This window comes from Stomoxys calcitrans, chromosome 2 (assembly GCF_963082655.1).
Source record: "Stomoxys calcitrans chromosome 2, idStoCalc2.1, whole genome shotgun sequence".
NCBI lineage: Eukaryota > Metazoa > Arthropoda > Insecta > Diptera > Muscidae > Stomoxys > Stomoxys calcitrans.
Genome location: NC_081553.1, coordinates 7,244,773 through 7,272,052, shown reverse-complemented (window position 1 = coordinate 7,272,052; position 27,280 = coordinate 7,244,773). Strand labels below are relative to the sequence as shown.

The 27,280-nt window shown below is 39.3% G+C and overlaps 1 protein-coding gene across 1 annotated transcript in view; it reads right to left on the bottom strand.

Annotated features, from left to right (window-relative positions):
* Nucleotides 1-27,280, bottom strand: part of LOC106083330 (uncharacterized) — a 128,028-nt gene that overhangs the window by 26,305 nt on the left and 74,443 nt on the right. Inside the window, exons 18-23 of the mRNA XM_013246267.2 lie at nt 26,819-27,273; nt 23,630-23,747; nt 18,661-20,199; nt 13,923-14,182; nt 10,098-10,346; nt 55-433 (exon numbers count right to left, since the gene is read on the bottom strand). Coding sequence (XP_013101721.2) covers nt 55-433; nt 10,098-10,346; nt 13,923-14,182; nt 18,661-20,199; nt 23,630-23,747; nt 26,819-27,273 — 3,000 coding nt within the window. The remainder of the gene's footprint in view (nt 1-54; nt 434-10,097; nt 10,347-13,922; nt 14,183-18,660; nt 20,200-23,629; nt 23,748-26,818; nt 27,274-27,280) is intronic.

The window sequence follows — 27,280 nt, the reverse complement described above, 5'->3', positions numbered from 1 at the left end:
AATTGTCCATTGAGCAAGTAGGGCTCAAAGTTCTCCCCCCTCTTGGCTACTTACCTCAATCATTTGCATAAGGACATCGAATATGAGTTGAGAACTGCTTTTATAATCCACACCCGATTGTCGCGCAAAATATTGATAATTACGATAGGCCGTATTGGCGGCGATACTATTCAAGTGTTTCGCTGTCAATTCAGCTGACAATGGTGTGGACTTTGCTGCAAACTCCTCCGTTGTGTCACTTTCATCAATCGACGATTGCCGGGATGAAGAATTCCCCTCCATTTGCTGCCAAATGAAATTCAAATCAAATTGATTAGGTCCAAAATATTGAGTGCCAATAACCGAATCTCTTCTTAGATTTCTCTCCAAGTTGCTCTGATAAAAGACATTCGAGGGTGAAATAATCAATTGTATCTCGTGCAATTTTTTTAAACTGTAAAAAAAATTAGGAAAAAATTCTTCTTTTTTATACTTGTTAAACTTTTTGAGTTTAAATTTATGTTGTTATGTGAAATCATAGAATTGTAATTATAAAGCTTTTAAAAAATTTCAATACGCAGAAAAAGTAGTTGCAATGACTTAAAACTTTTGCCATTTTATTTTCCTTTCACACATATATTTTTCCATTTCTATGAATTTGGTGAATAAATAAAAGGTCCGTTTTTATTTTCAATGGACTGATTGTGGGGGGATTATAAAGCAAAAACAAAAATATTTTCATATATGAAAAATATTTCACTAACTAGTAGAAATGAATGGAGATTATTGTTTTACAAAGTTTGTCTCCTCATCCCCTCTTTGCACAGACAGACGTCTGCAACTTCATGAACGATGGAGGACACAGACACAAAGCCAAAAAAAAGGCATACTGAGTGTTGTTATGAGACTGGGCTAACATGGCCGATGTGTTTGTATGTGTGTCGAAACATTACGTTATGGAAATGTGCATATTGTTTATATACCCACCACCATAGGATAGGGGGTATTGTCATTTAGTCACTCCCTTTGCAACACATCGAAATATCCAATCGCGACCCCAAAATATTCTCGATCGTCGTAAAATCCAAAGACGATTTAAAGATGACCGTTTGTCTGTCCGTCTGTTATAATCACGCTACAGCCTTCAAAAATTGTGATATTGAGCTGAAATTTGGCACAGATCCATATTATTTGTATAGTTTCAAGACGGGCTAAATCGGACCACATTTCAGAATAACTGCCTTTGCCCCTGTTTCTTAGTGGAATGTTCATGGGCAAAATTTGCATTTTGCCTTATAGACCGATCTGCCCCCATAGGGTCCAAAACCCGTAAAAGACCAATTAATTATTCCATTTCGCAGGAACTTAAAACAGCGAGTTATATTAAAAGTCTCGACATTCAACCTAAACCTGGTCTGTACCGGATTATATTTAGGTGTAGCTGCCATATAGACCGATCTGACGATTTAGGAAAGTCTTAAGTCCATAAAAGACCTACTACACCTCTAGATCATGCGGGTCTAAACAACATACCTGCAGATATGGTAGCAGATGCGGGACCACCGAGCAAATCTGGTCCTTGGAGAAAGACCGCCTCCCATCGCACCTTCAGAAATTTACCTCCCCCGGTAAAGCAAAGTAGTTTTGGCTCAATTACGATCTGACAGATATAGCCACCTCAACTCCTACAGAGCCAGGATTGATGGCAACGTGCAGGATGTATGTCACGATTGTGTCCTGGGACCCCAGCCAAGCCCATACGATTCAAACCCACATCCCACTGAACACACCCCACCTTGATCGCAAAGTTCCTGTATCTGGATATTTAACAGAGCCAAGCAGACGAAAGATAAAAACCAATACACTACAACAACAATATATCACGGTTTTAGGTGTTTTTATAGACACCCCCGTAGGATAGGGGGTATATTCATTTAGTCCTTCCATTTGCCACACATCGAACTATCAATTTCCGACCCTACAAAGTATATATATTTCGGATCGTCGTAAAATTCTAAGACGATTTAACGATGTCCGTGTGTCTGCCCTTCTATCCATCTATCTACAGGTTTCAAAAATTGAGATATTGAGCTGAAATTTGACACAGATACGTCTTTTTGATGCATGCTAGGTTCTTCAATGGCCAAAACGGATCATATTTTGATATAGCTGCTATATAGACCGATTTTCCGATAAAGGGTCTAATACCCATAAATGCTTTATTTTTCATCCGATTTCGCTGAAATTTGAAACAGTGAGTTATTTTAAGCCACCCGACATCTGACCTAATTATTTAGATATAGCTGCCATATAGACCGATCTCCTGATAAAGGGTCTGAAGCCCACAAAAGCTTTATTTTTTAACTGAAATTTGAAACAGTGAGTAGTTTTAGGCCTCTTAACATAGGACCCAAATATGGTACAGATCGACCCAAATACAGCCATATTGACCGATCTGCCGATAAAGGGACTGAAGCACATAAAGGCACTATTTTTTATCCAATTTTACTGAAATTTGAAACAGTGAGTTATTTTAAGCCTCCCGACATCTAACCTAAGTATGGTTCAGATCGGACTATATTTAAATATAGCTGCCATATAAACCGATCTGCCGATAAAGGGTCTGAAGCCCACAAAAGCTATATTTTTTAACCGATTTCGCTGAAATTTGAAACAGTGAGTAGTTTTAGGCCTCCTAACATAGGACCCAAATATGGTTCAGGTGGGACTATATTTAGATATAGCTGCCCTATAGACCGATCTCCCGATAAAGGGTCTGAAGTTCAAATTTAAAACAGTGGTTTGGATCGCACTGTACTTAGATATAGCTTTCATATAGACTGATCCCCCGATAAAGAGTCTGAAGCCCATAAAGGCATTATTATACCCTCCACTATAGGATGAGGAGGGTACCACCTCGAAATATGCGTCTAAGACCCCATAAAGTGTATATATTCTTGATCGTCTTGACATTTTAAGTCGAACTAGCCATGTCCGTCCGTCTGTCAGTCCGTTCGTTCGTCCGTCCGTTAGTCCGTCTGTCTTTCGAAAGCACGCTAACTTTCGAAGGAGTAAAGCTAGTCGCTTGAATTTTTGCACAAATACTTTTTATTAGTGTAGGTTGGTTGTGATTGTAAATGGACCAAATCGGTCCATGTTTTGATATAGCTGTCATATAAACCGATCTTGGGTATTGACTTTTTGAGCCTCTAGAGGGCGCAGTTCTCGTCCGATTTGACTGAAATTTTGCACATAGTGTTTTGATATCACATCGAATAACTGTGCTAAGTATGGTTCACATCGGTTTATAACCTGATATAGCTGTCATATAAACCGATCTTGGGTCTTGACTTCTTAAGCCTAGAGGGCGCAATTCTCGTCCGATTTGCCACAAATTTTGTCGACGGCTCCTCCCATGGTCTTCAACATACGTGTGCAATATGGTCAGAATCGATCCATAGCTTGTGACGTTAGGGTTTTTACATATATACCCGAGGTATTGGGTATCCAAAGTTCGGCCCGGCCGAACTTAATGCCTTTTTACTTGTTATTTATTTGTTTATAGAAATCTCAATTTTAATTAAAAGTTATAATAAAATTATAACAAAAATACTACCACTAGTAATCTTTAATCTTTTAAGGGTTTATTTTAAAAAAAATGAATCCAATTTTTTATCCTTATCATGAATGGTATTGCCCTATTAACAAAATATTTCATGGAACATGGCGAGTAAATCCTTTCAACTACCATGTCATCTGAATGAATGCATTGTCGAAATTAATGTTCCGAAATGAAATAAGCTCTGGTAAATCCCTTCACTTGCATGACGGTGTAAAATACTTCCATCATTAGTCCCTACCTGACAAAGTGTTGGTAATATGGATGTTTCACACACACACACACACGCACACAATTGCATAGATATGACCAACACGAGGCCTGCAGATAAGTTTGTTCTATGAGAGGTATGATATTTGCTATTACTGGCGTAGGCATGTATGTCTGTCCATATACATACATATGGGTGTGTGTGAGTGTGTGCTACTTGCAACACTTTTGTGGAGACTATGGCTTTGTTTGTTTGGATGATGGCATAAATATGACCATCAAAAAGTGTTAAAGCATCTGTTGTTTACACATTTTCACTTTTTAATATCTTTTTATAGCTGGTTATGTATGGGTGTGTGTGTGTGTGTGCGTTTTTGTGTATAAATATCTACTCGTATGTACGTATGAATGCTTTTTTATGGTTTTTGCTTTACAACAAAATCAGGATGTTGTTTGGATGCCATAAAAAATTGTATTTAAGCCACAAATATTTCCGTATTTTCTGGATGTTTTGCACATTTTCACAACAACAATGACCAAATTACTCGTAACAACAACAACAACAACTACAACAGTAACATTTACTTTTCAATGGGTCATTTAAAAAAATTATTTTTGTCTGCTTTCCAAACAACAACTATGGGCTTATCCTAGTTAAAGCACCCACACTTTAACAAAAGCAAATGCTTGAAATTATTGAGAAAAGTATCCGCAATCCCCACCCATAAGGATATTTAGTAATGGATACGCTTTTTATGTTAAGTGTCGTTATGGTTTTCATACTACAACTCAACAGATTTGCTATAAAACTTGACAAGTTTTTATAGTTGTTGAAGTTGCATGGAAAAAAGTGTGAAAAATCGCACCTCAGCAACTCAAAGTCGTTTAACAAGAATTGGCGGTATAATAACTAAAGATGTGGTACCTAGGACCAGACCAAAAAATTTTGAGATCAATTTAACATATCCGATGCTTTCTTTCCACAAAAAAAAGTAACAAATACGAACCTCGGAGTCGAAATGGAAGTACTTATTTGTGTTCGGAGTTAAACATGGATATGCTAGACTAAATGTCAAATCGAATTACGACTCCGAGTAAATTTTTCAATTTCTACTCTTGCGTATTCTGCAGTCCTTAAATTCGCTCGCTTATTCCAAATACAATTGATATGGACTTTGAAGTCCTTAAATCAAATAAAAACAAGTAAAAAGGCATTAAGTTCAGCCGGGTCGAACTTTGGAAACCCACCACCTCGGGTATATATGTAAACCCCCATTCGTCACAATCCGGTGAAAATTGGATAACTTATGCACCCAAATTCGGCACGGGTATTGAGGCTAATAAATGTAAGACACTGTTGAATTTGCATTTAAAATTTCAACAAAATCGAAAAACAAAAATAAAGCTTTTATGAGCTTCAGATCGGTCTGTATCGGCAGATCGGTCTATATAACAGATCGGCCTAACACAACTAACTGGCAGCTATATCCAAATCTGGACCGATCTGAGCCAATTTAAAGGAGAATATCGAGGGGCCCAACGCAACTCACTGCCTTAAATTTTGGCGACATCGGACAATAAATGCACCTTTTATGTGCCCAACACCTTAAATCGAGAGATCGGTTTACATGGCAGCTATATCCAAATCTGGACCGATCTGTGCCACATTGCATATCGAAAGTCCTAACACAACTCACTGTCCCAAATTTCGGCGAAATCGGACAATAAATGTTCCCTTTATGGGCTCAAAACCTTAAATGGAGAGATCGGTCTATATGGCAGCTATATCCAAATCTGGACCGATCTGAGCCAATTTAAAGGAGAATATCGAGGGGCCCAACACAACTCACTGTCCCAAATTTTGGCAAAATCGGACAATAAATGAACCTTTTATGTGCCCAAAACCTTAAATCGAGAGATCGGTTTACATGGCAGCTATATCCAAATCTGGACCGTTCTGTGCCATATTGCAGAAGTATGTCGAGGGGCTTAACTTAGCTCACTGTCCTAAATTTCGGCAACATCGGACGATAAATGCGACTTTTATGTGCTCAAAACCTTAAATCGAGAGATCGGTTTACATGGCAGCTATATCCAAATCTGGACCGATCTGTGCCATATGCAGAAGTATGGCGAGGGGCTTAACTTAGCTCACTGTCCTAAATTTCGGCAACATCGGACGATAAATGCGACTTTTATAGGCCCAAAACCTTAAATCGAGAGATCGGTTTACATGGCAGCTATATTCAAATCTGGACCCATCTGGACCAAATTGACGAAGGATGTCGAAAGTCCTAACACAACTCACTGTCCCAAATTTCGGAGACATCGGACAATAAATGTTCCCTTTATGGGCTCAAAACCTTAAATGGAGAGATCGGTCTATATGGCAGCTATATCCAAATCTGGACCGATCTGTGCCATATTGCAGAAATATGCTGAGGGGCTTAACGTAACTCACTGTCCCAAATTTCGGCGACATCGGACAATAAATGCGCCTTTTATGGGCCCAAAACCTTAAAACGAGAGATCGGTTTACATGGCAGCTATATTAAAATCTGGACCGATCTGTGCCATATTGCAGAAGTATGTCGAGGGGCTTAACTTAGCTCACTGTCCCAAATTTCGGCGACTTTGGACGATAAATGCGACTTTTATGGGCTTAAAGCCTTAAATCGAGAGATCGGTTATATGGTAGCTATATCCAAATCTGGACTGATCTGTGCCATATTGCAGAAGTATGTCGAGGGGCTTAACGTAACTCACTGTCCCAAATTTCGGCGACATCGGACAATAAATGCGCCTTTTATGGGCCCAAAACCTTAAATCGAGAGATCAGTCTATATGGCAGCTATATCCAAATCTGGACCGATCTGGGCCAAATTGAAGAAAGATGTCGAGTGGCCAAACACAACTCACTGTCCCAAATTTCAGCAAAATCAGATAATAAATGTGGCTTTTATGGGCCTAAGACCCTAAATCGGCGGATCTGTCTGTCTGACAGCTATATCCAAATCGGGACCGATCTGGGCCAAATTGAAGAAATATGTCGAAGGGTCTAACAGAGCACACTGTCCCAAATTTCAGCAAAATCGGATAATAAATGTGGACCGATCCGCCTAAATCGGTGGACCAGTCTATATGGGGACTATATCAAGATATACTCCGTATAGCCCATCTTCGAACTTAACCTGCTTATGGACAAAAAAGGAAACTGTACAAAGTTTCAGCTCAATATATCTATTTTTAAAAACTGTAGCGTGATTTCAACAGACGGACGCAAATGACTAGATCGTCTTAGATTTTTACGCTGATCAAGAATATAAACACTGTATAGGCTCGGAAATGGATATTTTGATGTGTTGCAAACGAAATGACCAAATGAATATACCCCCATCCTTCGGTGGTGGATATAATAAAAATTAAGGGAAGAAGTAAAAACGGAGAATAGACTTATATATAGATAGATTCGACAACTGTTAAATTTTTGTATTTTTATCCTTTGTATTGTAAACACCTTAACCTTGATGAAATGTTCAATGGAATATCTACCGTCAGTTGCAGTTGCCCACACTTTGCTTTTAAATTTGATTTTCGTAGCAACCACACCTGGCGAACAGTAGGATGATGATCGGCTCTTTTATGTTCATCGTCTTCCTTGTCGGTTTCATCATTATTTTACTTTTTTTTTTTTTTTTTTGTTGAAAGCCCTTAAGTGCCATAATGTTGTCTAAATTGCTTTTGCAACGGCAAATGTCCTTGAGGTAAAGACGTGCAGCGAACTCTGAACGCATTCACCACACGTAGCTTCACGCACACATTCCCATTAAGATTGTGGTTGTTGGGTGTGTGCAATGCCAAGTTCGAATGTCTTTTAATTTCTCTTTAAGAATACTTTTTAATTTTTTTTTTATCATTTTTGCTCGCTTGCAATCTAATGGGCTGGAATAATTCGAGGGTGGTGTGAAAAATTTTGAGTTAAATTAATAAAAATAAATAAAAAAGTGCTAAGTTCAGACGAGCCTAATCGGAAAACAATTGCGGCTTCTAGGGTCTAACTATGTCAAATCGGGAGATCGGTTTATATGGGAGCTATATCTAAATCTGATCCGATATAGCCCATATAAGCCCCAACGACCTAAATCAACAATCCCTTGGTAGCTGGTTGTATGCACCGGCTTGACCCTATGCAATCCTTCATCGGCAAGGGCTGCATCCTCAGGAGAAGGCACTCCTCACATCCCGGAGTGCCTTCTCCGCACAATTCTGGTTCGTACCGGTATTGAAAAGAACCCCAGATCTTGGTTCTGTTCGGTTTGCCAAAACCGCCTCCATCGTCGGTCGGTGTCGGTGAGGTGTAACCGGTGCATGGAGTGGGTATATTTCCGATCTTGCTCTGGCCTTATTTCACTACGGGAATATAGTCACACTGAATATGTTGCAAGGTGCTGTGCGAACATAGACAGCAGTGGGTCACAAGCGTCGTCGTCGTCGCCTTCTGCGCCCTCGTCGTCGGGCTATGTGACCCAACCCGACCTCTCCCATGCGGCAATATACGCAACAGCAGCATCCCAGCACCAATAATGCTAGGCCAGTGCCGGAGGTGTATCCTTTTTGTAATTAAATTGCAACGGTCTCCGACGCAAGATCGACGAGGTTGTGCATTTTATGCATCGCAAGAACATATTGGTTACAGCGATCCAGGAGCCAAGGCGGACCAACACCTGCAGCTTGCACAGTTGTCACGGCTACCATGTGCTACGCAAGGATCGCTGAAGGAATGGAGGTGGGGGATTGGGTTTCGTGATACACCATTCAGTGTAGTATTGACCCATCCCGCCTGAGCCTGGCGCTAATGACCCCTACATGGAGTACATGGGGATGGCAGTCAGGTCCAGCACTGCCAAGATAGAGCTATACAACGTGTACATACCGCCGGTTGGTGGCTGTGTCCCAATAAAAGGCCACGCTTACAAGCCCGACATAAGTGGGCTACTATCTGGCCATAATCGTCTGGTTCTAGGAGACTTTAGTGTGCATCTCCCCTAGGTAACGACCAGCGTGGCATAGCTTTGGCAGATCAGATTGAAGGCTCAACGGTTTTGCACGAAGAATTAAGATGGCCCCACTAGGATTACGAGGAGGTGAAGCAACTCGCCAGACATTTCCATTATATCCCCTGATCTCCTGGCAGGTCTTCATTTCTTTGGGATCAGACCACATCCCCATAATTCTCCCCCATCGACTGACCACCCAACTCCAAAACCTCTGAGGGCCGGACGTTTCTCAATCAGAAGAAGGCCGATTGGGTTGGCTTCAGAGAGTACACAAATCGCTGCTTCATTAAACTGGGGTGTCAGGATGTGCTAGTTGCCGAGAGGAAATTCCGAGACATCATAAACACAGCGGCCGCTCGCTTTATACCAGCCGGTCGAATACCCTAAGCGCGGCGCAGCTTCCCGTCACAGGCAGTGGTACTCGCAGACGAGCGTCATTCCCGAACCCCGGTAGACGGGATGACAGGATCTCAGTCACTTTTGGCGACGTTACAGTGACTGATCCGAAGAGATGCGCCAGGGTGTTCACTTTATTGTGCATCCCAAGAGTGACAGAACAAGTAGGAGAGCCATTCGTCATATCCATAGTCTCCGAGCCGATGGACAGCCAATACAATTTACCATGGGCGAAGTTGCGATTGTCATCCGTGGCGTCAAATCATCCAATGGCCCCGACGAAACTCTACAGGGCACATCCCCTGCGTGTTGATTACGAGAAAAAAATGGAGCTATAGCCCCCGGATAAACCTTTTTGCAAAGACACTGACGATTCATGAGTGTAAAACTATTCCAGTGCCTTCAATTTGTACTCAGCAGTTTAGTTCTTTTCCTGGGAGTATGTTTGTCTTCCTCGTCGTCGGGGTCGTTCAGCATTCCCCAATACATACAGCCCCTCTCTGGAAGCCGATCTCGAAAGCAAATGGGCCTTTTATTTAAGCTTCTTCATGTCCTATAGCAAATATTTCAGCCACTTCACAAACAACTTTTTAAAAACAAAATTCCCAAGTGGACCGCACATAGCCTCGTAAGACCTCTGCACCAAGGTTAGAGGCATTACAAATGGACAACACTTTGTGATATCTCTTAACTGCCGGCACTTGTTTCCATATGAATATGAATTTTTATGAAGCACCATTTTAACCAAACATCGGCCCACACGTACTTACATGCTCGCACATACACATACAACCAAAAACACGCACACACCAATGCCAGTAGATTGGAGTACTTACCTTATGGTATCACAATTAATACGGTTCCATCGTGTCGTATGATGATAGAGTGAAAGTTTATTGCCCACAATTGGAAAAGTTTTGTAGGTAATTAAAAGTTCCATAATGGCTTCCAAACAAATGCTGCGTATTTGAAATTGTTCTTGCTGGTCCACCATATTCTCGTCGTAAACTTTATTGATCAGCAGCAAGAATGTCATAAAATACTCTTCAAATTGTTGGCGTGTTGTAAAGCCAAAAATCGACAATCTAGAGGAATACAAATTTGATGAAATAAAAGGAGGAAACAAAATGAAAAAAATGCCACAATTAAGGCTTAGGTAGAGAATGGCAAAAGTCAAAGTTCAAAGAGTAATTACAAAATGAACAACTCAATTTAAGATAATGCGTAGCCTTAAATTGTGGGTAAAAATAAAACTACGATGCATTTTGTAGGAAAACATCAATAAAACTATCAATGTCAATCGAATTTTAAACAAAATTTCATACATTTCATGGGCGGACCCCCCCTTCTTAACTCAATTTTACAAAACGCCAGATCTTGGAGGTGGCTGGAATAGGATTTAATCGAAATTTTGTTTGCACTCATATAGAACCTAAAACAACAATTGTCATAATTATTTGAGGTGAAGGGTGTGGGGGACGCAAAATGAAAATTTTGCCCATGAACATTCCACTAAGGAACAGGGGCAAAACTTCCCACATATCAATGAGTGCAATCCGATTCAAGTTTAAGCTCAATGATAAGGGGCCTCCTTTTTATAGCCGAGTCCGAACGGCGTCCCGCAGTGCGACACCTATTTGGAGAGAAGTTTTACATGACATAGTACCTCACAAATGTTGCCAACATTAGGAGGCGAAAACCACAGCTGAAAATATTTTTCTGATGGTCTCGCCAGGATTCGAACCCAAGCGTTCAGCGTCTGCGCTACGGTGGCCTCCGTGGGGGACGCCTCTCACCCCAAAACCTGCCAAATATATATAAAATAATCATGACTCTTGATAATTGAGAGTAAACAAGTTAAAGCGTGCTAAGTTCGGCCGGGCCGAATCTTATATACCCTCCACCATGGATCGCATTTGTCGAGTTCTTTTCCCGGCATCTCTTCTTAGGCAAAAACAAGAAGTAAAATAGAGAGATCGATTTATAGGCTGTAGACCGTTCATGAGAGGATCCGTCGTACAAAATTTCAGGCAAATCGGATAATAATTGCAACCTCTAGAGGCTCAAGAAGTCAAGATACCAGATCGGTTTATATGGGAGCTATATCAGGTTATGAACCGATTTGAACCATACTTGGCACAGTTGTTGAATATTATAACAAAACACGTCGTGCAAAATTTCATCCCAATCGGATAAGAATTGGGCACTCTAGAGGCTCAAGAAGTCAAAACCCAAGATCGGTTTATATGGCAGCTATATCAAAACATGGACCGATATGGCCCATTTACAATACCAACTGACCTACACTAATAAGAAGTATTTGTGCAAAATTTCAAGCGGCTAGCTTTACTCCTTCGAAAGTTAGCGTGCTTTCGACGGACAGACGGACGGACATGGCTAGATTGACTTAAAATGACATGACGATCAAGAATATATATACTTTATAGGGTTTAAGACACATATTTCAAGGTGATACAAATGGGCAACTATATCTAAATATTGCCCGATCTGAACCATATTTGGGTCCTATGTTTGGAGGCGTAAAACTACTCAATGTTTCAAATTTCAGCGAAATCGGTTTAAAAATAAAGCTTTTATAGGCTTTAGCCCCTTTATCTGGAGATCGGTCTATATAGCAGCTATATCCAAATATGGTCCAATTTGGCCCGATCAAGAACTTAACTTAATTTCAGCTCAATATCTCAATTTTTAAAGGCTCTAGAACGATTACAACAGACGGGCGGACAGACACACGGATATCTTTAAATCGTCTTAGAATTTTACAGCGATCCGAAATATATATACTTTGAAGGGTCGGAAATTGATATTTCGATGTGTTGCAAACGGAATGACTAAATGAATATACCCCCTATCCAACGATGGATAGTAAAAAGGCCCCTACAAGTCAAAAGACGTTAAGTTCGGACGGGCCGAACTTTGAATACCGACCACCTCAAGTATATAAGTAAACAATCTTTCGTCAAAATCCGGAGAAAAATACATACCGTATGCCCCATAGCAGCTATATTGAAATATGTTCCGATTTGGACCAAATACTGATAAGTACAAGTCATTGTTTAATTGTGTATAAAAAATATTGATCTTTGATATACGACACGCATGTCGAAAAGCCTAACATAAGTCACTGTGCCAAATTTCAGTGAAATCGGATTATAAAGGCGCCTTTTATGGGCCCAAAACCTTAAATCGAGAGATCGGTTTACATGGCAGCTATATTCAAATCTGGACCGATCTGGACCAAATTGACGAACGATGTCGAAAGTCCTAACACAACCCACTGTCCCAAATTTCGGCGACATCGGACAATAAATGTTCCCTTTATGGGCTCAAAACCTTAAATTGAGAGATCGGTCTATATGGCAGCTATATCCAAATCTGGACTGATCTGTGCCATATTGCAGAAATATGCTGAGGCGCTTAACATAACTCACTGTCCCAAATTTCGGCGACTTCGGAAAATAAATTCGCATTTTATGGGCCCAGAACCTTAAATCGAGAGATCGGTCTATATGGCAGCTATATTCAAATTTGGACAGATCTGGGCCAAATTGAACTGGGATATTGACTGGCCTAACATGACTCACTGTCCTAAATTTTAGCAAAATCCGATAATAAATGTGGCTTTTATGGACCTAAGACCCTAAATTGGCGGATTGATCTATATATGGGGCTATATCAAGATATAGTCCGATATAGCCCATCTTCGAACTTAACCTGCCTATGGACAAAAAAAGAAACTGTGCAAAGTACATTAATTGATTTAAACAATTTTGGTCCCCTCCACCATAGGATGGGCGTATACAAACATCATCATTCCGTTTGTAACACCTCGAAATATGCGTCTAAGAACCCATAAAGTATTCATATTCTTCATCGTCATGTCATTTTAAGTCGATCTAGCCATGTCCGTCCGTCTGTCTATTTTGGCACTCGAAATTTTGCACAAATAGTTCTTATTAGTCTAGATCGGTTAGGATTGGAAATGGGTCATCTCGGTCCATGTTTTGATATAGCTGACATAATACGATATTGGATCTCGACTCAAGAAGTCGCCACTAGAGGGCGCAATTTTTATCCGATTTGGCTGAAATTTTCCAAGTATGGTCCAAATCGGTTTATATCCTGATATAGCTCCCATATAAACCGATCTCGGATCTTGACTTCTTCAGCCGATAGAGGGCGCAATTATTATCCGATTTCGCTCAAATTTAGCATGAAGTTTTTTGATTTAACTTCCAACAACTGTGCCAAGTATGGTCTAAGAAAGGGCCTATTTTTGGTCCGATTTTCACATACAAATTTTTGTATTCCACATTATCTGCTTTGCACAATAGGAGTAAGTCGAGCTGGTATGTCATTTTTAATCAATTTGCTGTGTAAATCTAATTTTGGCAACAGTTTTCTCCCCATAATAAATAGAAAACAAAATTGGACCACCCATTTACTCCATTTGTTTTTTTTTTTTTTTTTTTTTTTTTTTGTCAAGAATGTTATTTAGTCCTCTATAGCTAACCAACTATAATAGTCCTTATTATCATCGAACATCATTGCCATACTAAATTGAGTCGTTACACTTTGCAAAAAAAAAAAGAAACAACCACCAAACTTCATTGGTTCTTTGGTTTCCCATTTTGTTTTACCTTCTCACAAAACTCTTCAAAATATCCACATCACTTAGACTCTCAATTGGTATAATTGGCAACATTGAATTGCTGGTCACCATAGCCGTGGCTGTGGCTGATTGACTTTTATGGGATGGTGATGTTGATGGCGATGTTTTTGCACTTGGCGTCATTGACGCCAAACGCTGCTGTTGCTCCGTGATTTCCAAAGGTGTTACGGCAATTGCATAAAAAAGATTCGTTCGCAGTGTTGAGATACCAATCGATAGTAAAACATGCTGAAAGAGAATACAAAGAAAAAGAAAGAAAAATAAAACATGTTGAAAAGAAGTCACAAAAAAGTTAAAGAAGAGGTAAAACTTAAAGTGTGGGTGTTAAATTAACATCAATATTTTAGTAGAACACTTCAATATTCTCATTGGCTTCATCCTTTATTTTGTTTTTCAGTTGTAAACATTAACGTTTAATGTGTAAAGGGCATTGGAGGAAGGTGGCGTGAGGGAAACTTTACGTAAAAGTTAAGCTTAAGGCATGTCCTTGTAATCCCATTCCATAGGACTGCAGAATTGGAAGTTGCAGAATAGTGAGCTAATAAATGATCAACAGAAGTTATCAGATTTCAGTTGCTTTGATGGAAACCAAACTAAACGCATGATACATCTGGTACACTATCAAAATGATTGTCATTTATTCGTTCTAGAATATACTGCAGCCGTTAGTTCTTTTTTTACTAAAAGCTAAACAAAATTGTTCTTTCTATACACTCACTCACATATCTCTATGACTATAAAAATAATTAAAATTCTTATGCTCTGCTCTAGACTGACTTGTATATAGGTTAGGTAGCTTTGAAGGTAGGGGATTTAATCCATTCCAAACCTTTGGACTGACTCTAAAAAAAATTTCGAAAATCTTATGTCGGGAATTCGGAGCTATTCCCATATTCTCTTCTATTCTATATTCCTGAGTTTGAAGCAACTCAGGTATGATATCGGATGCCAACTTTCTTCCGCCCTCTTCATATGCCTCGCAAAAAGCCTAGCTAGGGCTGCACTACCACCTACAAAAGATATTAGATTCGCCGTCAAGCAAACTTTTTTGTAGGGATTTTTAGGAACTATCCAGCAAAAAAAAAAAATTTAAAATCGGACCACAAATTAAGATTTGACAGCCCGAACCATTTTTGAAATACCAAGGTGACCAACTCTAGGGGCCTTCCAAAGGGCGCATGGACAACTTTTGGCCTTGAAATTTTGCACATGATCTCGGTAACACCTCAAATCTAATCAATTTTAAAAGAGATATCTCTACCCGTTCTCACACGACATTTTTTTTACAAGTTTTTTTTTACTTTCTCCACTGTGCGCCAGTTGCGAGATGTTCGTGAGTCATGCTTTTCTTCGAGCGTTGTGATTTTCTCGTGAGCAGTGTTTTTCTCGTGAGTCTTGATTGGCGCCCTCAGCATTATTTCATTCACTCACGCTCAGGCACCATTACGTGATTTCTTTTGGTCATGGCAACTTACAAATCACGCGCACGCTCTTTCTGTTACTAGTCACCCATATGATTTAGAATATGCCTTAAAAACTTAAGAGTTAATCGCTATTTTGCAATCCAAAAAGATTTTAGGATTTACTTCCTCAAATATTCAAATATTTATTCCTCAAATACTTCGCTCAAATAGCCAGGTCACCATCCGTGAGTCTGTTCGCAAACGCTATACCATTTTACGCATTCAATGATCGCTCAGATCTGAAGAACAGTTTTATGTTCAGGCAGGCAATAGAAGTGCTCGGTGTCCGGATCTATAATATAGACATCCATGCCCACTCTATCCAACAGGTGAAATTTTTTGCTGAAGCTCCATTCCTGCATTCCTGACATTCGTGGCTCACATTCGACCTCAATTTCGTGTAAGGACTTCAATTCGAAACACCAGAATATTGAATAAGAACTGTCATGCTATTGGATCTATATCAAGTTATAGTCCGGTTCGGACCATAAATGAATGCTGAACGTTGTAGAAATCATTGTATAATTCAATTCAGACCATATTAGACACAAATGTTGAAGGTCATGAGAGAAGCCGTTGTACATTTCTCCCAAATCAGATGAGAATTGCGCCCTCTCAAGAAGTCAAGATCCCAGATCAGTTTATATGAAAGCTATATCAGGTTATGTACCGATTTGCGCCATACTAAATAGCACAGTTATTTGAAGTCATAACAAAACATCTTATGCAAAATTTCAGCCAAAGCAGACGAGAATTGCGCCCTCTAGAGGCTCAAGAAGTCAAGATCCCAGATCGGTTTATATGACAGCTTTATGAGGTTATGTACCGATTTGCGCCATACTTAATATCACAGTTATTTGAAGTTATAACAAAACATCTCATGTAAAATTTCAGCCAATTCGGACGAGAATTGCGCCCTATAGAGGCTCAAGTCAAGACCCGAGATCGGTTTATATGGCAGCTATATCAAAACATGGACCGATTTAAACCTTACTTAGCGTAGTTGTTGAAAATGATACCAAAACACCACGTGCAAAATTTCAGTCAAATCGGAAAAGAATTGCTCCAGAAGTCAAGACCCAAGAGGCTCAAGAAGTCAAGACCCAAGATCGGTTTATATGAAAGATATATCAAAACATGGACCGATTTGGCCCATTTACAATCCCAACCGAACTACACTAATAAAATGTATTTGTGCAAAATTTCAAGCGGCTAGCTTTACTCCTTCGAAAGTTAGCGTGCTTTCGACAGACAGACGGACGGACGGACAGACGGACGATCAAGAATATATATACTTTATGGGGTCTCAGACGCATATTTCGAGGTGTTACAAACAGAATGACGAAATTAGTATACTCCCATCCTATGGTGTAGGGTATAAAAACACAATTTTGCAGAAACAAGCCGACCGGCCCTAAATGACTGTTTGGCATGCAATTTAAAATTTGACATGCTCGAGGTGATCAATTTTCAATCCCCATGGATCAGCCTCTGGATCCAAAAGGGTCCCAAATTTAGCATACTATTTAGAAAACACCTTCACATAGACTAAGTTAAACTTTGTAAATATATCTATATCCGTTTAAAAGTTTCAGAATTATTTCCAAGATTTTTCGATTTGGTAACACTGTGCATGGCCACGGTGAAAACGATCAAAAATCTAATTTTTAGCATACCCCCAAAAATGAATCTAGGTACACGATGTAAGTTTTGGTCTCGTGACAATCTATTTTTCTGCACAAATTTTACGAAATTTTTAACCATGAGTTGAATAAAAACTGGCTTTCTTGTGGTGCACAGTGGCCCCAAATCGAAAAGTCATGAACATAATGCACAAAAACCAAATTTTTACACACCCTAAAAATGAACCCAGGAACACGATGTAAGTTTTGGTCTCATAACAGTCTCTTTTTCTGCACAAATTTTACGATATTTGAAACTATGAGTTGAATAAAAAATGGCTATCTTGTGGTGCACAGTGGCCCCAAATCGAAAAGCCATGAATTAACTTATTATGTAACTTTTTAACGGTTAAAGATAAGAAGGTTTTCCATAAGTTTGCAAGATTATTTGTCACTCTATGGTGAAAACAAATCTTCTATAGACAAATTTCCAAATTTTTTGGAAATTTGACACAGATGGGTTTTTTGGACCTAAAGACGAAGCCTACTGACATAGAAAAGAAGTTATATCTTCGAGTGTATGCATTCACCTAACGAAACACATTTTTGGATATCATTATTCGTTTAAAATTATTTTCTGGGTTTTTCAGTTTCGAACCACTGTGTTTTCTTTTGGCTACAAATACAATAGGTATGAAATAATCACAAGTAATGATATTTCTGGGAGGAAATGTTTACTTAAATAAACTTTTGCCTGTTTTTATAGCCTCCACCATAGGATGGGGGTATACTTATTTCGTCATTCTGTTTGTAACACCTCGAAATATGAGTCTAAGACCCCATAAAGAATACAAATTCTTGATCGTCATGTCATTTTAAGTCGATCTAGCCATGTCCGTCCAAGGCGCAATTCTTATCCGAATGAACTGAAATATTACACAGTGACATCTACAATGTTCAGCATTCATTTATAGCCCGAATTGGACTATAACTTGATATGGCTGCAATAGCATAACAGTTCTTATTCAATATTCTTTGTTTGTCTAAAAAGATATACCCTCCACCAAATGCGATCAATGGTGGAGGGTATATAAGATTCGGACCGGCCGAACTTAGCACGCTCTTACTTGTTTTGTTTTTAAATTTTACTCAAAGGCTTCATATGTAAATCATTTGTTAAAGGACCCTTAATAACTTTAAAGAAATTTGGATTAATTAAATTCTCGTTTTAAGTGGTGCTTTGAAGCATATGCAAGATTCTAAACTCAATTCATCAGCAATCATTTTGCAAGAGGCTGGTCATGCATTTGGCCTGAATCCTTTGAGATTGCTTGGTAATAAATATTTTTGTTTTTTTTTTTTTTTGGCTAAAAAATCCTAGTATATGTGAACTATTGGAGCTTAATTAAGATTGTAAAACATTTAATTAAATGTAACCAAGCCAATGGAAGGGAAAGCAAAGCCAAAATGAGAACATATTAAATTACTAAAAATTACTGACCAGCAGCAAGCAGATGGAGAAAAACAAAAGCAGAAAACGAATCGAATCGACTAGAATTGATACGAAATGAGGAAGAGGAAGGGAAAAACAGGGAATTAAAGATTTGTATTTTCAACTTACCAATGAGATGAAATCAAACTGATTATTTATGCCTTTGAGGTCCTGGACATCGGTGATGGTGCCGTTGCCATTGCTGCTGCAAAGAGATCCGGTCGATATTGAGGCCAGTGATGAGGGAAGAACTGCCGAAGATGCAAAGGAAGCACCATTGGCACTGCCACAGAGCGTAGAAGACGAAGAAGCATAGTTGTAGTAGAATTCACCGAAACAAATGCCTTTATCATAGTTGCCAATTTTCGTTTCAATTAATTTTCCCAGAAAAATAGCTTTGGGATTGTATTTTGCTGTTAGCCAGGCAACATTTTCAAAGTTCCTCTTGTCATCCGCTTCCTTTTCGGCATCAGCACGCTGCTGCTCCTGTTGTGGATGCAGATAGCAATGTTGTTGTTGTTGTTGCTGTTGCAGTTGATGTGCCTCTTGTTGTGTGGTGGTAATCGAAGAGTTCGATGTGGTTGCGGCAATGACTGTGGCTGTGGCTGTCGAGGACCTCAAAGCATTTTTATATTTCTTATAGAAGAGGGTATTCTCCAATAACAAAGTGCCTGCCAAACTAACAACATCGAGGAGAGAGCAAATAATTGTATTTAGTTCACACTTTGTCAGTGGTGCACATGCATCAATGGCAGCAGTAGCAGTGGCGGGAGTGGCATTGGGCAAAGCCTCTGAGCCAACACTTCCCATGGAAGTGCCTGCAGCAGGTTTTGTTGGTGTTGCCGTTGCTGTTGCCTTCGCTAATGTCTGTTGGTTGAGAGCATTCCAAATGAATTTCTGATGCAACAATATATCAATGCAGCGCAGCACAACCGCCACCGAGTTCCTTTGTTCGTGGCTCTGGCACAATAACACAGGCCTACTCATGGCCAACAAAACACACTGACAGCAATGGCCAATGAAGCGAACGAGTCGCGTTACATGCTCCGGCCGCAACAAGTGTTCGCTTAAGAATTTATCAATGAATTTCGATTCGATGTAAATTAGGGCCGTCACCTCAATTTGTTTAATGTTTTCCATTAATGCGATTACAGCCTCACACAAATGTATGGGCACCATGGCAATAGAGTGTGGAGGACAATGGCCGCCACCACCACCAACACTACTACCACACCCAGTGGCCCGATTCGTGTCATCATCATTCAGAGTTGATGTTGACGTTGATGTTTGTGGGCCGGATGTATTGTAGGGATCTTTGGCAACAATCGTTGTTTTGTTGACGCCACCACCATTGTAGGGGGATTTGCAGCTTGCAACACCTCCTCCCTCCACTTGCTGTTGTATACGTGTCATAAGCTGTGCCAGGGAAACTCGCGCTAATGGATTCGGTCGCATGTAGTGAATGTGTGGATTATATTGGATGCAATTATTGCGAAATGTTTGCAACATGGCCTGCAGCGAATGGGAAATGGTGTGCTTTAAAATACGCAACGCATCAAAGTTGGCCGTGTTGAATATCTTTTGTAGCTTATTTTCCGATTGTATCTCCAGAAGGATTTTCACTATTTGCTGGGGATCACTGCTGTTTTGTGCGGAGAATTTAATTAACTGTAATGGCAGAATACAAAGAACAACAACAACAACAACATATGAGAATCATTTTGTTTTTTTTTTTCTTCAATTCAAATGCACACACACACAATTATACTATGAAAGTGTTAATGACAACATTAATTCAAAAAGGGCATTACAAAAACATAGGTTTAATGTTCATTTCCCCTACTTGCATTTGTAATAATTATCCCTAGGGTGTATTATGAGACCTTGTCTCATATTATATTACCCTTGCACTCAATCTAGAATCTAGAGCAAAAATGTATGCAGCATTTAATGCAATCGCTATTGTGGGAAAAGTTAAAAATGCACTTGTTTCTTGTAATGGAATCAAGTGGTTTGTGTTGCAATGATTTTGTACAATGGCAAGTATGGGCAATTTTAATATGTACAGGGTGCGCCAGAGAAACTTACTTATTTGAGAGATCTATGAAAACAAAAGTACTGTTATTTCTTTTATTTTATACCCACTACCGTAGGATAAGGGGTATATTCATTTAGTCATTCCATTTGCAACACATCGAAATATCAATTTCCGATCCTACAAAGTATACATATATTTCGGATCGTCGTAAAATTCTAAGGCGTTTTAACGATATACGTGTGTCTGTCCATCCGTCAGTTGAAATCACTCTACAGGCTTCAAAAATTAAGATATTGAGCTGAAAACTGGCACAGATAAGTCTTTTTGAAGCACGCTGGTTAAGTTCCGGAACGGGCCAAATCGGACAATATTTGGATATAGCTGCAATATGGACCGATTTTCGGATAAAGGGTCTAATGCCCTTAAAAACTTTAGTTTTCATCCGATTTTGCTGAAATTTGAAAAAGTAAGTAGTTTAAGGCTTCCCGACATCTGACCTAAATATGGTTCAGATCGGACTATATTTAGATATAGCTGTCAAATAGATGGATCTCCCGATATGGGGTCTGAAGGCCATAAAAGTTTTATTTATTACCGGATTTAACAGAAATTTTAAATTTGTGTTATTTTAAGCCTCCCGACATTTGACCTAAATAAGGATTAAATCGGTCCATATTTAGATATAGCTGCCATATAGACCGATCTCCCGATAAAGGGTCTGAAGCCCATAAAAGCTTTACTTATAAGCCGATTTCTCTGAAATTTTAAACAGTGGGTTATTTTAAGCCTCCCGATATCTGACCCAAATATGGTTAATATCGGACTATATTTAGATATAGCTGCCATATAGACCGATCTCCAGATAAAGGGTCTGACCCCCTAAAAAGCTATATTTTTTAACCGATTTCGCTGAAATTTGAAATATAGCGCATTTTTAAGCCTCCCGACATCTGACCCAAATATGGTTCAACTCGGACTATATTTAGATATAGCTGCCATATAGACCGATCTCCAGATAAAGGGTCTGAAGCCCATAAAAGCCATATTTATTACCCGATTTCGCTGTAATTTAAAACAGTGAGTAGTTTTAAGCCTCCCGATATCTGACCCAAATATGGTTCAACTCGGACTATATTTAGATATAGCTGTCATATAGACCGATCTCCAGATAAAGGTTCTGAACCCCCTAAAAAGCTTTAATTTTTAACCGATTTCGCTGAATTTTGGAATTGTGCGCAGTTTTATGCCTCTCAAAATTCAATCCAAATATGGTACAGATCCGACTATATTTAGATATAGCTGCCATATAGACCGATCTGCAGAAAAGGGTCTGACCTCCTAAAAACAACATTCGACCCAAATATGGTACAGATCGTACTATATATAGAAATAGCTGCCATATAACGTACACAATCTATAAATATTTTAAGATAATCGGTTCAGCCAAGTATCATACAGTCATAATGGGTCCAATGGTGTTTTTGAGGGGTGGCGTGACCCCCTTTGCTTCGATCTGGGTTGGGTGACCTCTTATACTTCCACATGAATTTGTATGCATACTGTCCTTATCGGTCCACTTTTGATTTTGGGTTAACGGTGGAGGGTCTGCCCCTTTCCGTTATCAATAAATTATAAAGCCTATTCCTACTTCCTGACCATATTCGTAATCTACTCCCGAATACCTTTCATTTGAGTCCCATATTGTTATGATCGTCAAATAAACCTATTTTAAGGAGTTTTGGCGCTGGGGCGGCCCCCGAGGTACTTGGACCCATCTTTTATTCTGAAATTCGTACTCTGCTTTTGAATACCTTTCATTTGAATCCCATATTGTCCCAATCGGCCTACTTTTATTTTTGGGTAATACTTTTGGGGTAAGGGGGAGGGTCCGCCCCCTCCCGAAGTTAAAAAATTAGATAGCTTATAGTGCTCCTTCCAGACCAACCTACACAATCTGTGAAAATTTCATGGTAATCGGTTCAGCCGTTTTTGAGTCTACGGAACAAACAAACAAACACAAATTGAATTTTATATATAAGATAGGAGCTATATCTCAATCTAAACCGATTTTTGCCTTCATTCATACCACTTGTCTTAAGGCAAAAGAAGAAATATGTGAAAATTTTCGTGATGATTGGAGAACAAATGCGATTTCCACCATGATTACAAAAGAGGAACATCGGGACTATCAGTGCAGAAAGGATACGCGGAAGAAATTCTGAGTCAAACCGTAAATTGTTCACAGCCACAGTGGTGTAGGGTACAATTGACGTTTTAACCATAATTTCTTTGGAAATATATGTACTTTGCTTCCGTATTTCATGCTAGGAAAGTACTAACCAACTTTGGATTTCATGTTCTGTCTTTCATATTGTAGCTCAAAAATTGATTTTTATATCTGATAGTTAAAAAGTCACTTAAGCTCCATTTTGAGAGCCTTATAACCAGACCGTGCGCTGTTCGACTGACTATGATCACTTGTGCGTATGATAAATATAAATTATCAAAAAGTATACGCACTATGGTACTTTTGAAGAATGCATTGATTATTGAATTCTTTCAAGCGAAATGCTACTACTTCAATGTTTTCCCTATATTTGAATTTTTACGATTTGATTTCTTATTGGTAAAAATGTCTTCGGAAACTAATCCTCTTGCACAGTTCACCTATCAATGACATTTACAGTTCATTATTTTATCTGTCAACATGATTATTTTGTTGAAATCAGTGTTTCATGATCTTCGTTACCTTGGCAAATTATTCAAGGCTGAGGGTCATGATCTCATTAGTCAATAAAAGCTCTTGGCTTGAAGAACCAACAGAAACCCCGAATAAATAAACTAACAATGTCCATGCCAATTTAGCTCAACAATCAATTGTGCATTGTTGGCAAAATATGGATTGCTAACTTTTGCAAAATGTTTTACTCATTCAATTCACCGCAATTTGTTTAATTGATTGCAAACAATTGTTTAGTGACACAAGAACCTCAATTAAAATCTTCGATTTTTCTTCCACGCATTTTTATTGCCAAAGCGTTTTTCCTTCCATTCACTTACCTGATTAAATATCCATTTCTCGTCCACAATATTGGAACCACTTCCCAGTGGAGTAGGGCCGCCATCATCATCGGCAGCGTCATCGTTTATTTCGCAAGAATTTTCCAAATCATTTAAGCTGCAACAGAAAGAGAGACACGAACATTTAATGCGAAATCAAAGAACAAGCAAAGGCAGCAAAACAAGTGAACAAAGAAAGTAAAAATAACCGTCAATGCCATCTATCCATCTGGGAAACACACACATACAGATCTAAAATTTGAAATTATAATACTACTAAACAACTACAACTACAATGGCAACAAGAAAAATAATAACAATAATACCAATAAGGCGAATCTCTTGAACAAACATAAAAAGGTTTCCAGCACTACAACGAAGTCGGAGATGTACGGAATGGAAAAGTACAAGTACAACAACCAACGACCAAAGCACTCCATAAATAGTGAGATTTTCACAGACAAACAGACAGACGGACTGTCTGACACACGCACACCAAGGAACACCAGGAGTGAAGAAGCAACAACCAACAGCAGAAAAGGATACTTAAATACAATACAAAATAAATACAATTTCTGTTGCAGGGCAACCCACAGTTTTGGGTCAAGAAATTGGAGAGTATTGATAAAAAATATAAACTTTTAGATTGCAGCATATTGTCCAACTATAGACCATTTCGTTCAACGCTTTCTATTCGAAGAATAGCACAGCATAGAACTTTCAAAAGTAAGGCAAAATGTGTGATGTTGCCAAAAAGCATTTGACCGCCTATCAGTGAAATTGGATTACAAATAATGCTTTTATGGGCTTCAGACCCTTTATCGGCAGATCGCTCTATATGGCAGCTATATCAAAATATATTTCGATCTGAACCATATTTGGGTCCTATGTTAGGAGGCCTAAAACTACTCACTGTTTCAAATTTCAGCGTATAAGAAATAAAGCTTTTATGGGCTTGAGACCCTTTATCGGGATATCGGTCTATATGGCAGCTATATCTAAATATAATCCGATCTGAACCATACTTAGGTCAGATGTCGGTAGGCTTAAAATAACCCACTGTTTCAAATTTCATCGAATTGGGTAATAAATAAAACTTTTATGGCCTTCAGACCCTTTATCGGCAGATCGGTCTATAGCTATATCTAAATATAGTGCGATCTGAACCATATTTGGGTCAGATATCGGGGGGCCTAAAACTACACACTGTTTAAAATTTCAGCAAAAAATTTCGGATAAAAAATTAAGTTTTTATGGGCATTAGACCCTTAATCGGAAAATCGGTCCATATAGCAGCTATATCCAAATATGGTACGATTTGGCCCGTTCAAGAACTTAAGCAGCGTGCATCAAAAAGACGTATCTGTGCCAAATTAGCAGATACGTCTCAATATCTCAATTTTTGAAACCTGTAGAGAGATTACAACAGACGGACGGATGGATAGATGAAATCGTTAAATCGTCTTAGAATTTTACGACGATCCGAACTATGTGTACTTTGTAGGATCGGAAATTGATATTTCGATGTGTTGCAAGCGGAATGACTAAATGAATATACCCCCTATACTACGGTGGTGGGTATAACAAGTAAAAGAGTGCTAAATTCGGCCGGGCCGAATCCTGGGAACCCACCACCTACTAAAATATGGGAGCTATATCGAGTTTTAGACCGAATTGGACCGTACTTGGCGCAGTTGCTGAGAGTCATAACGGAATACTATATGCAAAATTTCAGCCAAACCGAATACCCTCTACCATAGGATGGAGGTACACTAACATCGTCATTCTGCTTGTAACACATCGAAATATAGGTCTAAGACATTTAAGTCGATCTAGCCATGTCCGTCCGACTATGGAAACCACGCTAACTTTCGAAGGTGTTAAGCTAGGCTCTTGAAATTTTGTACAAATACTTCGTATTAGTATAGGTCGGTTAGAAATGGTTCATATCGGTCCATATTTAGATATAGCTACCATATAAACCGATCTCCTGATTTCCTTTCTTGACCATCTAGAGGGTGTAATTCTTATCCAATTTGGCTGAACTTCAGTGCATAATGACTTTTTTATTACCTCTAACATACGTGGCAAATATGGTCTAAATCGGTCTATAACCTAATATAGCTCCCATATAAACCGATTTCCTTATTTGTCTGCCGGCACGGAATAGCTGTGAGCACCTCACAGTCTGGAACATTGAAGACCGATCATTACTGTCACGAGAAGCATAGCTGCGAGCTACCGGGTTCGTCCATAGGTTACGAATAGTGAAATGCAGCACTCTGAGTAGCTGCAACGGCAGTCGCGGAAAATCAGCGGTATCGAGCGGAGAGTCTCAGTGAGAGACTGGGCGGCACCGGATCTTGCACAAATACTGAGTGCCTATGATGCTCGATGTGCCTTTAAATAACCAATGGCCACTCTGTTCCCGCGGCAATCGGCCCCTTAAACCGGAACAAGCTTGCTCACATACAAGAGTTTGGATCGCCACCTCCACATAAAATGTGGCTACAGCATCAACCCTATATTACTCCTTGCCCCTCTAAAGTCCGTAATTTTTTTCAGATTTGGTTGAAATGTTGCACAGTGACTTTTTCTATGATCTATGACCAACATACAAGCCAAACATGATCTGAATCGGTCCATAACCTGATATAGATCCCATATAAACCGAACTCTCGGTTTTACTTCATGAGTCTCTATAGGGCGTAATTTTTATCTAATTTGGCCTAAATTCTGCACAGTGACTTTTGCTATGGCCCCCCACATAAATGACACGTATGGTCTGAATCGGCTCATAACCTGATATAGCTCCCATATGAACCGATCTTTGGATTATACATCTTGAGCCTCAAGAGCGTAATTCTTTGCGATTTGCCTGAAACTTTGCAAAATCTTATCTACTATGGTCTCCAACATCCAAGCCAAATATGGGCTGAATCAGTTCATAATATGATATAGCTTCCATAGCATAGCAATTCTTATCCATTATCCCATGTTTGGCTATAAAGAGATACCAGGCAAAAAACTTGGCAAATTCAATCCATGGTGGAGGGTATATAAGATCCGGCCCAGCCGAACTTAGCACACATTTACTTGTTTCTAGGTAACTCTTAACTTTGGCACCATACTGTTCCAAGGAGACACGTTTGGGTAAATAGAAATAAAATCAAAGTGTAATTGACTTACATCATAAATTGCAAATGTTCACTTGAGTTGAAGTGGGATGCTGATGACGATGCTGACATCGATGAAGCTAAAGCTGGTGCTGGTGCTGGTGAAACGGCAATTCCTTCCTTGGAGGCAAACTGATACTCATTTTGTTGCTGTAGCAAACGCTGCTCTTCGACATCTTCTTCGATTAAATGGACAAATGTATCGTAAATGGCATTTTTATCGTAAGCATCGGATGAATTAACGATCAAATGTCGAGCTAAACGCTCAATTTGCAATTGAAGTGGTCGTTTATCTATTGGCGAAGGCGAAGACGACGGCTGCCATGACAACTGCAACGTCGTTGAAGACATCACGAAACTGTGCAGCTTATTTAAAATTTGCAAACATTTTGCAAAACGCAGTATAGAGCATTCGTCGCTTTTCCTACAAAGATTCTCCACCAGACGTAGGAGATGAACAATGGAGTACTAAAAG